Genomic DNA, 15496 nt, shown 5'->3' with positions numbered 1-15496 from the left:
TGCATGTTTAAGCATTACTAATGAGCTATATTCATGGATTTACAATGCACATAACTACAAAGGACTTAAAATATAAAATAAATTCCTAAGAAACAATAAGGAAAAGGCTTGAAGAGGTATTTCACAGAAAAGGAAATATGAATGACCAATGAACATCTTACAAAGGATCTCACAAAGGATCAAACTCAGCAGCAGCAACAAGATGCTAACTGAAACTACTTCTCCCGTCATATCTAGTATAGACAAAGATGCGAGACAACTCAAACACTTGCAAGGGGCTAGTAAAAGTGGAAACTGATAAAATTGTTTGGCACTAAAAATTTAAGATTTGCAAACCTCTGGACCTGGGAAGTTACACTCTTATATACTCAAGGGAAGGTCTTCTATGTAAAAATGCTCCTAGGAGCAGTTTATAATACAAACGTCCATCAATAGTGAGGTGCATGAATTTTACTACAGACAAGATGAAGAAACTTCAGAGTCATAATGATGACTTCAAAAAATGGAAGTTTTAAAATGCATGCACTATGTATGGGTCAACTACAAATTGTGAAAACTACTGGGTATGGTAGTATATGCCTATAATCCCAGCACTAGGAGGCTGAGGTGGGAGGATCATGAATTCAAGGTCAGCCTTAGCAACATAATAAGACCAAGTTTTAAAAAGAAAAAAAGATCATGAAAACAAGACATAAAAACACATTAAAAAAGTACAATGAAACTGGTTGCCAATGGCTAAAAGTGAAGCTATGGTTCAAGTGACAAAGCACTAATATTTGAGCAAAAAAGCTCAGGGGCAGCACCAAGACCCTAAGTTCAAGCCTCAGGACTGGCACCCCAAAAAAAGGCCAAAAAATGATAAATGTAAGATTTAGCATAGTGGTTATTCTCAGTCAAAAGAGAAGAAGGACATAAAAGAATTTAAATGAATCAAGCAAGGCACTAGTAGATCGTGCCTGTAATCCTAGCTACTAGAGGGAGGCTGAGACTTGAGAATCAGTTTTGAAGCCAGCCTGGGCAGAAAAGTTTATGAGATAATACTCTCAAATTAACCAGCAAAAAGTTGGAAGTGGAGTTGTTGCTCAAGTGATAGAGCACCAGGCTTAAGTAAAAAAGCTAAGAGACAGTGCTCAAGTCCTGAGTTCAAGTCCCAGTACTGGTACTCACACACATACAAAATTGTGTTTATCTTTGAAACTTTGAGTACAAAGATGTTTGTTTTATTATCATTTATACTATATACATACTTCTATAAGTATTAAATTGTATGTACCAAGTATGAAATAAATTTTAACACAATGCAATATTTAGCATGCTTTTTTCAGTGATTGTTTTTTTTTTTACTTTTCCATATTGTCCAAATTATCTGCTAACAACAGAGAAATCCCTAGAGCATCTGATCTTAAAGCATAATAAACATGAACAGTTCTTTAGAAATAAGACCTACCTTTCCATTTCAGCTTCCTGCATTTCACCTGCCACCTTCAAGGCCGAGCTCTTTGAAACTAGTTCTTGTATAGCTTCCTGGAGCTGTAGTTTGGCTTCTGGGCTGGATACAGTCCCCAGTTTCTCAGCGAGGTCTTGGACATGCGCAACTGTGGATTCCAACTCCTTTTGTTTCCTGTGAAGCAGCTCCAGCGAGGCCTCCAGGTCATAGAGGTCTACTCTTGGAGCTGTGATGATGGAATGAAGGGAGGCGATGGTCTCTAGGGCACTGGTGACTGCTTCATTGTAGCGTTCTGTGTTCTCATGTGCATCATCCAAGACATGCTGGTAAACAGGAGATCATATGTTACAACAAAATTGTCAAACTTTCAGGATTTTTGTCATTCTTGAATTTTGATCATGTATTCATAGAATCTCTGAGACTTAGAAGAATTAGCTTTTGTACTTTCAGTCTAACAATACTATGCTATTATTTTTAAATGAGAAACATTTTGATTTTCTTTTGTTTTTGTGCCTGTTCTGGGGCACTGTTTTTGAGCTTTTGTGTTCAAGGCTAGTGTTCTACTGCTTGAGCCAAAGCTCCACTTCAGGGTTTTTTTTTTTTTTTTGGTAGTTTATTGGAAATAAGAGTCTCACAGAATTTCCTGCGCAGGCTGCCTTTGAACTCTGATCTTCAGATCTCAGCTCCTGAGTATCTAGGATTACAGGCATGAGCCACCAGTGTCTAGCTCAGTTAGATTTTGTTTTTATAAAGAAAAGTTATGTCTGTATTTTCTAAGAAGTCAAATTTAAATTGAAAATGACATCCCATAAGTCATAGATTATCAATGTCTTTCTGTTCTACAATTCTTATACTATGAATTAATGAAAACAATGGTGATCAAGATGCATTGTATTCCTAAACTGGCATGTTCATGTGTTGAATGGTAATACCTTTGTTGTAACTACTTAAAGATAATACAAAAACTTAAAAAATGAAAGTTTAATAATTACATGCAGAATGATTAAATTGTGTATTAAAGATTATATAACATATGTTTTAGAGAGAGAGAGAGAGAGGTTCTTTTTTTGCATCAGTAGGGATTAGAGTGGTTTGAGATAGTCTCCCTGTATAGCCAAGTCTGCCCAGACAATCCTCTTTTCTTAGCCTCCTGAGTGTTGGGATTAGAAGTATGCATCACTATGCCTAGCTAAGTATCTAATCTTAGTAGGTATGAGCAAATGAAAAGCACAGAACCAAAATCAAAATTCTGATCCATTATTTTTTTAATGCCTCTGTCACTAACTTTAGGTATACCTCATTAAATGTCCTTACTCTTCAATCTTGTCATTAAAATAACAAGTATTTTTTTTACTAAAGCATAACCTGGCAGTGGAGCTGTAGCTCCAAGTGGTAGAACGCTAGCCTTAAGAATAAGAGCTCAAGCTGGGTGCCGATGGCTCACGCCTGTAATCCTAGCTACTCAGGAGGCTGAGCTCTGAGGATCAAGGTTCAAAGCCAGCCCAGGCAGCAAAGTCTATGAGACTCTTATCTCCAATAAACCACCAGCAAGCTGGAAGTGGCGCTGTGGCTCAAGCGGTAGAGCACTCGCCTTGAGCTGAAGAGCTGAGGGACAGCGCCCAGGCCCAGAGTTCAAGCCCCACAACCAACAACAACAACAAAAAGAGTAAGAGCTCAGAGACAGTGCCTAAGCCCTGAGTTTAAGCCCCACGACTGACCAAAACAAACAAAACCAAACAGATAACCATAAAGTTCCCTACCAGTCCAATTGTAATCAGATGTGAAAATTTATGCAAATTGTTTCTTTGAAACTCTTAAAATCAAAAGAGGTATTCAAATTACTCAAGATTTTTTAGGAGTCACATTAAACAGCATTCAGATTCTTTATATGACTTTACATTTTTGAAGCATTTACATCTATTGAGTGATTTCAAATACATTGGTAGTAACTGTTTGAGGTAGAGAAGTGAAGCCCATTTATAAACTGATAGAAACGTATGATGCAAAGTATGGCAACGAGGCTATCATCAGGAGGAAAGGGGAGAGTGTGCAGCAGTTGCTCTTCAGAACTGGTGTGCTATGAGCATTATTCAAAACTCTACTGTGGTAGGCACTGTGGCTCACAACTCTATTCCTAGCTACTTGGGAGATTGAGATCTGAGAATTGTGTTTCCAAGCCAGCCTGGGCAGAAAAGTCTCTAAGATTCTTTTATCTTTTGATATAGGATTATCAAGTGTGTGTTGGATTTTGTTTCCTTTTGTTTTTGCTGGTCCTGGGGCTTGAGCTCAGGGTTTAGGTACTGTCCCTGAGCTTCTTTTTGCTCAAGGTTAGCTCTCTATCACTTGAGCAACAGCTCCACTTTCAGTTTTTTTAAAATTAATTTTATTGGAGATAAGAATCTCACAGCCGGGTGCTGGTGGCTCATGCCTGTAATCCTAGCTATTCAGGAGGCTGAGATCTGAGGATCACGGTATAAAGCCCGCCCTGGCAGTAAAGTCCATGAGACTCCTATTTCTAATAAACCACCAGAAAACCGGACATTGCGCTGTGGCTCAAGTTGTAGAGCGCTCGCCTTGAGCTGAAGAGCTGAGGGACAGCGCCCAGGCCCAGAGTTCAAGCCCCACAACCGACAAAAAAATAAAATAAAATAAAATCTCACTGACTTTCCTTCCTGGGCTGACTTAGAACCATGACCCTCAGATCTCAACTTCCTGAGTAGTGAGGATTACAGGTGTGAGCCACTGTGGCGCCAGGTGGCTTACTGAATTTTGGGAAACAGGTATCTCCCTGTAAAGAATTCTCCCATGGAACCTGTAACTTCTTTATTAGTATGGATATTAACTAGAGTAAAAAAAAAAATAATGAACTAAAAACAGTTGCATGAAATGCCTAATTAAAAGTAAAAAACAAACTTACTTTGTGTAAGTCAATGTTCTTGCAAAGTTGCATTTGAAGATCTTGGATGGCATGTAATTTTGTCTCCACATCCTCAGGTTCACCAGAGTTTTCTTCAACTCCTCCATTCCCAATAGTATTCATAGGTTTAATATGAAACATTTCTGCCTGAACTTGAGCTTGAAATGCTTCCCAGTGCTCCTTCTCATTTTCAATATGTTTAATTCCCAAACGCAGAAGTAAAGGCTGCTGTACCTGAGATTTTAGCTGATTTAAAACATGTAAGGAATGTTCCAGTTCTTCCTGAACATTCTTTCCATCCATTTCTTTGGGTTGGAATTCTCCTAGTGTGTTTTGGAGATCCTCATGTAACTTATCATTTTCTTTGGCCTTCAGCTTTAGGTGTAGTATTTCTTTCTCTTTGAAAGAGTCATCAAATACCTCACTTTCGCTTAATTTCTTTATTATCTCATCATATAGCTCCTTCGCTTTCTCAATCTTCTGATTCAGAATTTGCGCATCAAGCACACTGCTTTCTGATGAAGTACTAGTTTTCAAGACTAACTCAGCCTTCTCCTTGATTTGCAGATCCACAGCCCTTATTTTACTGAGCAATGCCTGATACTTGCTGTGCTCTGTTACAAATGTGTCCAACAGCTTCATTTTTTCTTCAAGTTCCTTTTCCTTTTCTGACACTTGGGTTTGTAACTGTCCGATGTGCAATCCCTCCCCATCTAGCCCTAAATAGTCAAATGCTTCTTGATGTGCCAACACTTGTGATATGCTACAGCGAATCCCAGCAAGTCTGTGCTTTAGACTCATGAACTGCTCCTTAACATCTTCATGTGTTTCTTGGTTAAGTGTCAGCTCATTGATCTGCACGCTGTCAATGGCCTCCTGAAGTGCACATATTTCTGCCTGGAATTCTCTGCAAGCATTGAGCTTGTGTTCTACTTCATTACATTTATTCTGAATGAATCTTTGTGCCCTGTCAGTTCTATTGTTCAGGCTTTTCAACTGATCATCCAGAAACAATCTCTCAAACACATTTAGATCTTTATAGGCAGCATCTGTGAATTCATGAAAATGGGTAGAGCTCAAGCTCTCGATCTCTTGCAATTCCTTCTGAGATGCCTTCAGCGTGACCAGCTGATGGGCCAGTTCACCCTCTGAGGCAGTGGCCCCTATCTTGGAAATTATTAGTGCTTCATTTTCTTGAAGGCTATGTTGAGCCTTCCCTAGAACTTCAAACAATTTGTTTCTTTCTTCCAACTCAAATTCCAGTTGCTGTGATCTTTGAGTAGATTTTAAAACCAGCACCTGGTATTGGTTCTGTAATTCCTCCAGGAGATTATTGAGGTGATCACTCTCAGAGGCTGGCAAGCTAGGAATGGTCTCCTTCACCTCTTCCACCAATGAGTCCAAGGCCCGCTGCTTATCCAAAATGCCATCATGCGTCACCTTGCATTTTCGGATCTGGGAGAGGATGTCATCTGGGAGAAGGGAAATGGGGGTGGCGAGTTCACCCAACAGAGTCTTCACCCACAAGAGGATTTCCTTCATCTTGCTCCTGAGGCTACACTTTTTAATCTGCTTTTCCACCTCAACGTGTAATGGCTCCAGGACTTCCAACTGCTTCTTCAAATTATTGACTGCATCTTCCAAAATCGTCTTTTCTTTCTCTCCCCAGATTCTCTTCATCTGAAGCTCGGCTTGCCCCTTTAACACAGAAAATTCTTGTTTGCTTGCCTGGAGGTCAGCAGCCATGGCCACGATGCTTGGCCTCCCTGCTTGTTCGTCTGGGGCCTTCAGCTTTAATAGCAAACTCTGCTGCTGTTGCTGTAGAGAAATGCCAAGGTCATGGACCTTGCTCATGAGAGAGGTAAATGCATCGTGTTCCAAAACTTGCTGGGAGCATTTCCTTCCAACCTGCTCTTCCACTTGCTGCCACCCATATTCAAGTTGCTTCAGCTGGCTCTCCAACAGCTTCTTGTCCATACTGCACAGAGGCTTTGCTAAACTCTCCCATTTGAGTTGAAGCTCTCTTACATATCCTTTTTCTTTTTCTACTGATCCCAGAAATTTCTGCAGTTTGTCCACATAGGTTGCATTATCCAGTGGTCCCCTAGAGAAAGAAACACAATAGTGCTTGTTAGCCAGGGGCTGCCAGTAGCTTGTACCTGTAATCCTAGCTACTTCAGGAGGCTGAGATAGGAGGATCGCGGTTTGATGCCAGCCTAGACAGGCAAATCTGAGAGATTTATCTCCAACTAACCAGAAAAATGCTAGAAGAGGAGCTGCGAGCAAGCAAGCCAATTGAGACTCTGAGCCCCAGTAATGGCACCAAAAAAATATAAAGAGAGAGCCTGCCCATTCAAACCTCAGTGTTATTATTTTCCTTAATTTGTTTTTTGGTCAGTCACGGGGCTTGAACTCTGGGTCTGCACACTGTCCCTGACCTCCTTTTGCTCAAAGCTAACATTCTACCACTTGAGCCACAGCACCACTTCCACCCTTTTCTGTTATTAATTGGAGATAAACTCATGGACTTTCCTGCTCCAGCTGGCTACCTTAGGTCTCAGACTCCAGAGTAGTTAGGATTACAGGTGTGAGCCATCAGACCCCGGCTTTAATTTTTTTTTTTTTTTGAGGGTTGGTCTTGACGCCTGAACTCTGGGCCTGGGCGCTGTCCCTCAGGTCTTCAGCTCAAGGCGAGCACTCTACCACTTGAGTCACAGTGCCACTTCTGGCTTTTTCTGCTTATATGGTGCTGAGGAAGCAAACCTAGGGCCTCATGCATGCAAGGCAAGCGCTCTACCACTGAGCCCCCTTCCCAGGCCTAAATTTTTTTTTTAAAAGAAAAAAAAGAAAACCTCTTGTTTCCATTTCCTAGAATTCATTTCAATAAATACTGTATGTTCAGAGGCACCGGAGGCATTGCACCTTTGTGCTCCTTCTCTAAGCGTATCCTCTTTTGTGTAAACATTTTGTGTAATCATTGTGTGTAAACATCTAGGAGTCCTGTATAATTTTCATGTCCCAGTGTAGCTTCTACATAGAGAAAAACAGGTGTTGTCTCTCTGAGCTTGACTCAGAAATGGAAATAGGCAGGGTGCCAGTGGCTCATGACTATTATCCTAGCTACTCAGGAGGCTGAGATCTGAGGATTGCAGTTCAGAGCCAGCCTGGCAAGGAAAATCTGTGAGACTCTCATCTCCAATAAACCACTCAGAAAACCGGAAGTGACACGGTGGACCAAGTGGTAGAGTGCTAGCCTCGAACTGAAGAGCTGAGGGACGGTGACCAGGCCCAGTTCAAGCCCCATCACACACACACACACACACACACACACACACACACACACACACACACACACACACACACACACACACACACACACACACACACACACACACACACACACACACACACACACGAGAAATGGAAATGGATAATCTTCCATTTCCCTGCTAATGACATATCCTCCTAATGCCTGTGTAAAATTCTATTATCTACATTTTTTTGGATTATACTACATTTTTTGGATCCACCTCTTCTATTGTAGGGCCTCTAGGCCGTTTCCATAACTTGGCTATTGTGAATATGTGCAGCAATGAACACTGATGTGCAAGTATCTTTATGGTACTGTGGCTTGAGATGTTTTAGGTAGATGCCTAGGAGTGGTATGGCTGGGTTGTAGGGAAGGTCTATGTTTAGATTTTTGAGGAACCCCCAAACTGCTGTGCAGAATTGTTGTACTAGTTTACATTCCCACCAACAGTGCAATAGGGTTCCTTTCCCCGACATCGCTGCCAGCATTTGCTGTTAAATTTTTTAAAAGAAAGACATTTTTGTTGTTGATAAGCTACTCAGTCTGTAGTATTTTACTAAATCAGTCCAGACAGACTAAAACAGCTTCTACAAGGAATTAAGATCATAGTAATAGAATAATAGGTCATAGTGTCCTTCCATATTATGAATTCTGAACACCAAGAACCTGTCCCAGGTAGCGAAGACTGGCTGCAAGTCCTAAATTCCTACACTTACACTTTCAGACTTTCCTTTTCTGCAAACAAGGCTTTCAGTGAGGACTCAGCTGTTGCAAGGCATTCCTGAAAGTCACTAAGGAGATCATACTGGCTTTCTTTGTTTTTCTTCAGAGTAGTAAGTGCCTGAAGCAGATTGTCAAAGCCATGTGCCGAAGGTCTTGAATTGTGGAGCATCACAGCACTTGTTTCGGCTGTATGTAGATTTCCCGATTGCTCTGGGGATTCAATAGCTGCTTTTTTTGCTTCCAACTGGGTGTATAGTTCCTGAAAACAAACCATACAAATCAGCAAATACACATGCACTTGCTCCTTCATGTTCTTTCCTTTCCTCCTTCCTTCAAATAATATAACCAATCCCAAGCCTGTGCTTTAAATTCTTCTTAATTTCCACACAGGGAAATTAAAGTCATGACAGCTAAAAGATTCTTTTTGCTAGGCTCCTGTTCAACTTAGACTCAAATTTTGCTCCATGCTGATGGCTCATGCCTGTAATTCTAGCTACTCAGAAGGCTGAGATTCAGAGGACCATAGTTTAAAGTTAACATATACATATCTAGATCAAAATTCATCACAAGTTGAGTATTTAAGATCAATTAGATACTGTTTTCTTAAAAAGATCTATCATTTCTCAAAAAAATCATCTTATTCTTCTTTACCTATGTCACCTTTCTTTCCAATTTTAGATACACATTTACTGTCATGTAAATGCATGTAAAATAATGGGGGCAGTTTATAATTTCATTTTATAAAACCTAGCAGGCCATAAGTACATTGTACAATCCAATAAAAAATATAAAAAATTAAAATAATAAATTGATAAAATTATCAATCAGCTATGAAAACAAAGGAGGAGAACCTCATCACACTATTACTAAAAACACAAAGAACTTTCTAGAATCAGAAGCACACATGGAACCATGAAAATGAACAAGTCAGAATCTCCACATTGTGTCACTGAATAAGTTTTGGGGAACTTTGTTAAAGAGAAAAGACGATGACTGGTCATTAAGCTCTTCCACTTTTTAAATGGAAAGATTCATACAACTTACTGATTAGTACATAATTATATAGTTACCAAACTGATCATCAGGCAAAGGTTAAGTAAGACTTTTCACTCTGTCCAAGCAAGTTTTTGGTAATTAAAATATATTGTACCGCAGTGGCTTAATGATGCAATCATGCTGACAGTGTTTTTCATGTTTCCATACCTCTATTTCTCTTAATTGTTCACTTCTTAACATAACATCTAATTCTAAAGGCTGATTCTGCAGCTCATTGACTTTCTGCTCCTCTCCAGTGTTGTTCATGGTTTCCTGAGCATCGAGGGAAAGTTGTTTTGACAAAACCATTTCCACTGCTGAATTCTGAAAACATAAAAAGATTAATTACTCAACAGTCTACTCTTCAAATGCATCATTTTTCTTTTTCTTGATGAAAACACTCCAGTTGTTTCTATTAGACTAAATTCTCCTCAGATTAAAGACTCAAGTGAAGTATATTTGGGGCAATACCAAAATTCATTTTTGAAAGTTAATATCTATATACAGGTATTCATGAAATGGAATATTTTTGATAATACAAGATCTAGCATTGCTCCATTATATGCTATGCCAAGTCTGAGCTCGGCATAGTAGCACATGCCTATAATCCCAGCACTCGGGAGCCTGAAGCAGGAGAATCATGTTTAAGGCCAGCCTGGGCTACATAGAAAGACCTTATCTAAAAAAAAATTTAACAAACAAATAACATTCTTTTACAATATATGTATCTGCATGCGGGGGTGGGTCTGAAAGAAAACAGATATGAAAAAAAACAAAGGTTCCCAAATTTATACTTAAGAATCCACTATAATGGCCAGGCACCAGTGGCTCACTCCCATAATCCTAGCTACTTGGGGGGCTGAGATCTGAGGATCACAGTTCAAAGCCCAGGCAGAAAACTCTGTAAGACTCCTATAAACCACCAGAGAACTGGAAGTGGCACTGTGGCTCAAGTGGTAGAATGCTAGCATTGAGCTGAAAAGCTCAGGGACAGTGCCCAGGCCCAGAGTTCAAGCCCCACAACTGACAAAAAAAAAAAAAGAACCCACTATAATACAGAGGTCAAAGAAAACACTAAGGGATCCTTATTACCCACGGTAGTCTATAGTAAGTGACAGAGGGAAGCCAAGATTTCCCGTAATAATACACTGTAATCCATAGCAGTACAAAGTGCAACACAGGTAAGGCAACACAAGTTCTGCACTGATTAATGGATATTTTCTGAAAGCCTTAAGAACTTATGGCTCTCAATAGGACGCACAGCTGGGGCATCTGCATTCCCTTGTTCCCTTCACCAAGCATTTGTGGGCACTTACACCAACCACGCCCATGGCAGTAATAGAAGAACAGGGAATAGAATAGAGCATAGAACATAGAACAGAGTCACAGCCCAGGGATATAGGGAGCTTGTGCCTTATTTTTGCAATTTCTCTGTAAATTTGCAGCTCTTAGGAAAATCAAAAGCCACCATGTGGAGTGTCACTGATGCTAAGTGGCAGGTAAATGCAAGCTGTCCAGAGCTTCCAGGTTCTAAACAACACTGAGTATGTGTCACTTAATTGGGAATTTCACTCCTATGAACTCATGAGGAAAATGTACATGAAGGGTATCCATGCAGGGGAAAGATCCAGGAAGAAGGAAGGAGGCAGGGGGGAGGTCACATCTCTATTCAGTCGGTGGCTCGTATGCCACCATCATCCAAGGGAGATGCCTGCCTGCTTTCCACCTGCTGATTACCATCTCCCTACACACCTCAACTAAAGCAGCTGGCACAAGACAGCATGAGCTAAGGCCTTGGGATCACACCCTGGGGGAGCATTAGCTACTGACAGCTACACATTAGTAATTCAAAACCTGGGCTAGGAATATGGCTTAGTGGTAGAATGCTTGCTTAGCATGTATGAAGCCCTGGATTCGATTCTTCAGTACCACATAAACAGAAAAAGCTGGAAGTGGTACTATGGCTCAAGTAGAGTGCTTGCCTTGAGCACAGAGCGGCTCAGGGATAGAGTTCAAGCCTTGGGACCAGCAAAAAAAAAAAAAAAAAGAAAAATCAGAACCTTTGGGGTCCCATACCCCAGGAGCCAGTGACTGCTGTTCTGCAGGAAAGCGTGCACAACTGTAATGACTGCCTTTAACCAGTGGACAGAAGGTGCAAAACAAACACCTTCAGTCACTTTCAAACACCATTTCTTATGAGCCCCAGGAGCTATTTCTACAGTGACAGAAAGTCAATAGAATCATCGAATTTAAAGGAGGTAGAAATCCAAGTGTTTATTTCTTCATTTGCTTATATTTTGCCAGTACTGGGGCTTGATTGCAGGCCCCGGGTGCTGTCCCTTAGCCTTTTCCTCACAAGACTAGTGCTCTAACACTTGAGCTGCACTTCCACTAACTGGCCGTTTGCTGGTTAATTGGAGCTAAGAGTCACTTCGATTTTCCCCTCTAGCCTGGCTGGCTTCAAGCTGGGATCCTCAGATCTCAGCCTCTTGAGTAGCTAGGATTACATGTGTAAGCCACCAGCTCCCAGCTAGGATTTTAATTCAGTATTCAATATACTTTGTTGAATTTGAGGGGAGGGGAGTGTGATTATTTAGGGGTTTTTAAGCAGCTGACCCGGCAGCAAGGTCACCTGTCAGGCCAGGGTCCTCCTCACAGCTAGTAGAGGACACTCAGGCATTCCTCCTTTTTGACTTATTGCTTCCCCTTTCAATAGTGTGAATAAAGTTTCTTTCACATATACATTCTCAAGAGCCTTAGAGACTGAGACTTAAAAATCCCTAATACCATGGGATTTACAGTGAGACTTTTCATGTGGCCAGGTAACCTAGATAATTCCATTATGGTTCCTTTCATCTCCCATGCATTTCTGTTCCAGGGAAACAATCAGTGCACAAGTGTTCTTCTTTCCTGATAATTACAGAAACCATGCAAAGCTGGTGAGAAATTGAGGTAGAAAGAGATCATGGGAAATGGGGTATGGGAAAAGAAACCACACACGGTGTTTAATCAACAGCTTAATGAAAAGCACACAGGCGGAACTTGCTTTACTTTGAGCCTCACACACCCCCTCACTAAGCTGCAAAAACAAACAGCAGCACTCTCCCAGTCTGACCTTGCCTGCTTGTCCAAATAATGAGTACACTCTAGGAACAGCTTCTATCTTAAAGAAGGATACTTAGTGGGGGGGGGGGGGGGGGGGGTGAGGATTTAGTAAAACAACTCCTTTGATCACACAAGTATTTACAAAGGAAAATATTTACTTCAAGGATGTACATTAGTCTTGAAAAAAGGAATACCTGATTTAAAAAAAAAATCCCATCCTTTAAAGAAAACAGATTTCTATGTCACAATGACCCTGATTTAGATTTAGTAACCTGACCAGACTTGCTTTCTTTGGATCCAAGTGATAATGTCAAACTCTAACTAGAGCATCATCAATACACCAGGTATCTAGAATAGAAGAAACAGACACCTCAAGGGGATTTGAGCAAAACTCCCAACCCACCCTGGAAACTCCCTGAATGTTCAAACACCCTCACACCCCTCACACCTCTTATCAGATATGCCTGAACCCTGAAATGTGTAACAATATCACAAACTCGACCCAGCAGAATTCCTTCCTTGTTGGGAGAGCATCTCCTACGATGCTCTCTCCCGAGTATCTCCAGCTGTGAGAAAAAACTCACATCTGAGTTGGTTCTGAGTCTAACTTCTTCCCTGTTCCACTGCACTCTGAAGGCTTCCCAACAGGGTGACCCTTTCAAACACAGCTTACTGGAAGCTCTCTCTTTGTGCCTTTGCCATTGCAATCTGTGAGCTGTGCGTCATGCAAGAAGCCCTTGTCCAGGCACAGGAAAAGGCATCCACATGGATGCTGAGATGGAAACATTATTCTTCCTTCTCCTCCCTAGGAGACCTGGGAATCTGAGTGATGCTATTCTCACACAAAATGCTCTGATAATATTAAGTACATTTGCACCATAGGGTTAACACTAGAAGAGAAAGAAAAGAGCCTATTTTCGTCCTATCAGACTCTGATTTCACTTACAAAATCAACTGAAAAAACAAAACAAAACAAGAGTTCTTGGATTACAGTCCCCAGCCCCACCATAGAAATAAGTAAAGTGCATGTTTTTCTTTTTGCCTTTTCAAATTAGTGTTTGTGCTCTTGATTACATATGGGTGGGAATAATAAACCTAATTTGATGACTGATATTTGAACAGACTGAATAGGAATATTTTACCACTCAAATCTGGACCATTTTCCAAGGGCTCTTTTATAAAGAGAACTTCATAAATAGCCAGCACTTGGAGGATTTAATTATGAAATCAGAACACTTAATTCAGGACTCTTTTCAGAGCTGCACACCTCCTCATTTTCAAGCTTGATGTCTTAGCATAGCCACCAGCACCTACCTCGTTTCCATCCCAATCTTCCTCCAACTTCTCCACCACTGCTGAGCCATTGGTGGTCCCTGGCTCATCAGAAGTGCCCTTCCACTCTCCACTTGATGGAGAAAACTTTTCAGGCTTTTCTGTTAAACATTCTGATCTGAGAAGTCTGTTGAGACAACTTTCAGTCTCCTGCTTAGCAAATTCAATTCTGTTTTCTAAACCCTTTTGTTTATGTTCAAGTGACTGTAGATCATCATTAATCATCTTCTGTCCCACTGAAGATGTATTTTGTTTGATGGATTTTGCCAAAGTTAAAATCTTCTTTAGTGGCTCATCTTGCAAATTGAGTGTACTCTCTAGTTCCTAGGAGTAGAGAAAAGACTGTTACAGAAAATATCGCCCTTTGGTTGGAAGAAGAGTTCATTGGCTTTCGTAAATCATGGAGTATGCTGCTTCACCAGTAGAAAATGTGTTGAGGGGCTGGGAAGGTGGCTCAGTGGTAGAGCGCTTGCCTCGCATGCATGAGGCCCTGGGTTTGATTCCTCAGCACCACATAAGCAAAAAGAAAAAAGCCGGAAGCAGCACTGTGGCTCAAGTGGTAGAGCACTAGCCTTGAGCTGAAGAGCTGAGGGACAGCGCCCAGACCCAGAGTTCAGGCCCCACGACCGGACCCCCCAAAAAAATTAAAAAGAAAAAAGAAAAGAAAATGTGTTGAAAACCATCAGCCAGGTGTCTGTGCTCACATCGTTCATTCTAGCTGCTCAGGAGGCTGAGATCTAAGGATTCAGCCCAGGTAGGAAAGCCCATGAGACTCTTACCTCCAATTAACTACCAATAAAGTTGAAAGTATAAAGTTGAAAGTAAAGCTGTGGTGCAAGTAGTAGAACATTAGCCTTGAAACACACACACACACACACACACACACACACACACACACACACACACGCGCGCGCGCCACAAAGAAGAAACACTGGAGTACAATTTAAAACAATCTAGTATGCCACATTAAATTCTCAAACAAATCGTTGATATGTATTAAGAAAACTGCAACAAGTCATGAAAAAAAATGTTCACAGATATTTGTTTGAACTCAGGCCTTCATTTGCTAGACTGATGCTTTACCACTTGAGCAATGCCTCCAGCATTATTTTTTGGGGTGGTTCCAGTTCTGGGGCTTTAATTTGGGGCCCACCTCCAAAGTGGAAAAGATAAATTCTCAGGCTCTTACAGCAATGCAGAGCCACAAGTGCTCTGCCCACTCCCAGAAGTCTCCATTTTTTCTCTTTTCTTTCTTTCTTTTTTCTTTTTTTTGGTGCCAGGCCTGGGGCTTGAACTCAGAGCCTGGGTGCTGTCCCTGAGTCTTTTTACTCAAGACTGGCATTCTGCCATTAAAGTCATAGCCTTTAGTAGATAAGCACAGGGAAAACACCCAGGTTTACAGTTCAAACTCCAAAACCAGCACAGGGAAAGGGGGAGGAGGGAGAGGGAAAGGGGAAGGGGAAGGGGAAGGGGAAGGGGAAGGGGAAGGGGAGGGGAGGGGAGGGGAGGGGAGGGGAGGGAAGGGAAGGGAAGGGAAGGGAAGGGAAGGGAAGGGAAGGGAAGGGAAGGGAAGGGAAGGGAAGGGAAGGGAAGGGAAGGGAAGGGAAGGGAAGGGAAGGGAAGGGAA

The 15496-nt window shown here is 41.3% G+C and overlaps 1 protein-coding gene across 1 annotated transcript in view; it reads right to left on the bottom strand.

Annotated features, from left to right (window-relative positions):
* The window catches only part of Syne2 (spectrin repeat containing nuclear envelope protein 2), a 259939-nt gene that overhangs the window by 133785 nt on the left and 110658 nt on the right, over positions 1 to 15496 (bottom strand). The window contains 5 exon segments of the mRNA XM_042682550.1: positions 1448 to 1770; positions 4365 to 6468; positions 8391 to 8656; positions 9601 to 9756; positions 13852 to 14193. Of these exon segments, the coding sequence (XP_042538484.1) occupies positions 1448 to 1770; positions 4365 to 6468; positions 8391 to 8656; positions 9601 to 9756; positions 13852 to 14193 (3191 nt within the window).

The sequence above is a fragment of the Dipodomys spectabilis genome, unplaced genomic scaffold, assembly GCF_019054845.1.
Source record: "Dipodomys spectabilis isolate Male_0828 unplaced genomic scaffold, ASM1905484v1 ptg000073l, whole genome shotgun sequence".
NCBI lineage: Eukaryota > Metazoa > Chordata > Mammalia > Rodentia > Heteromyidae > Dipodomys > Dipodomys spectabilis.
This window is presented reverse-complemented; position numbering and strand designations above follow the sequence as displayed.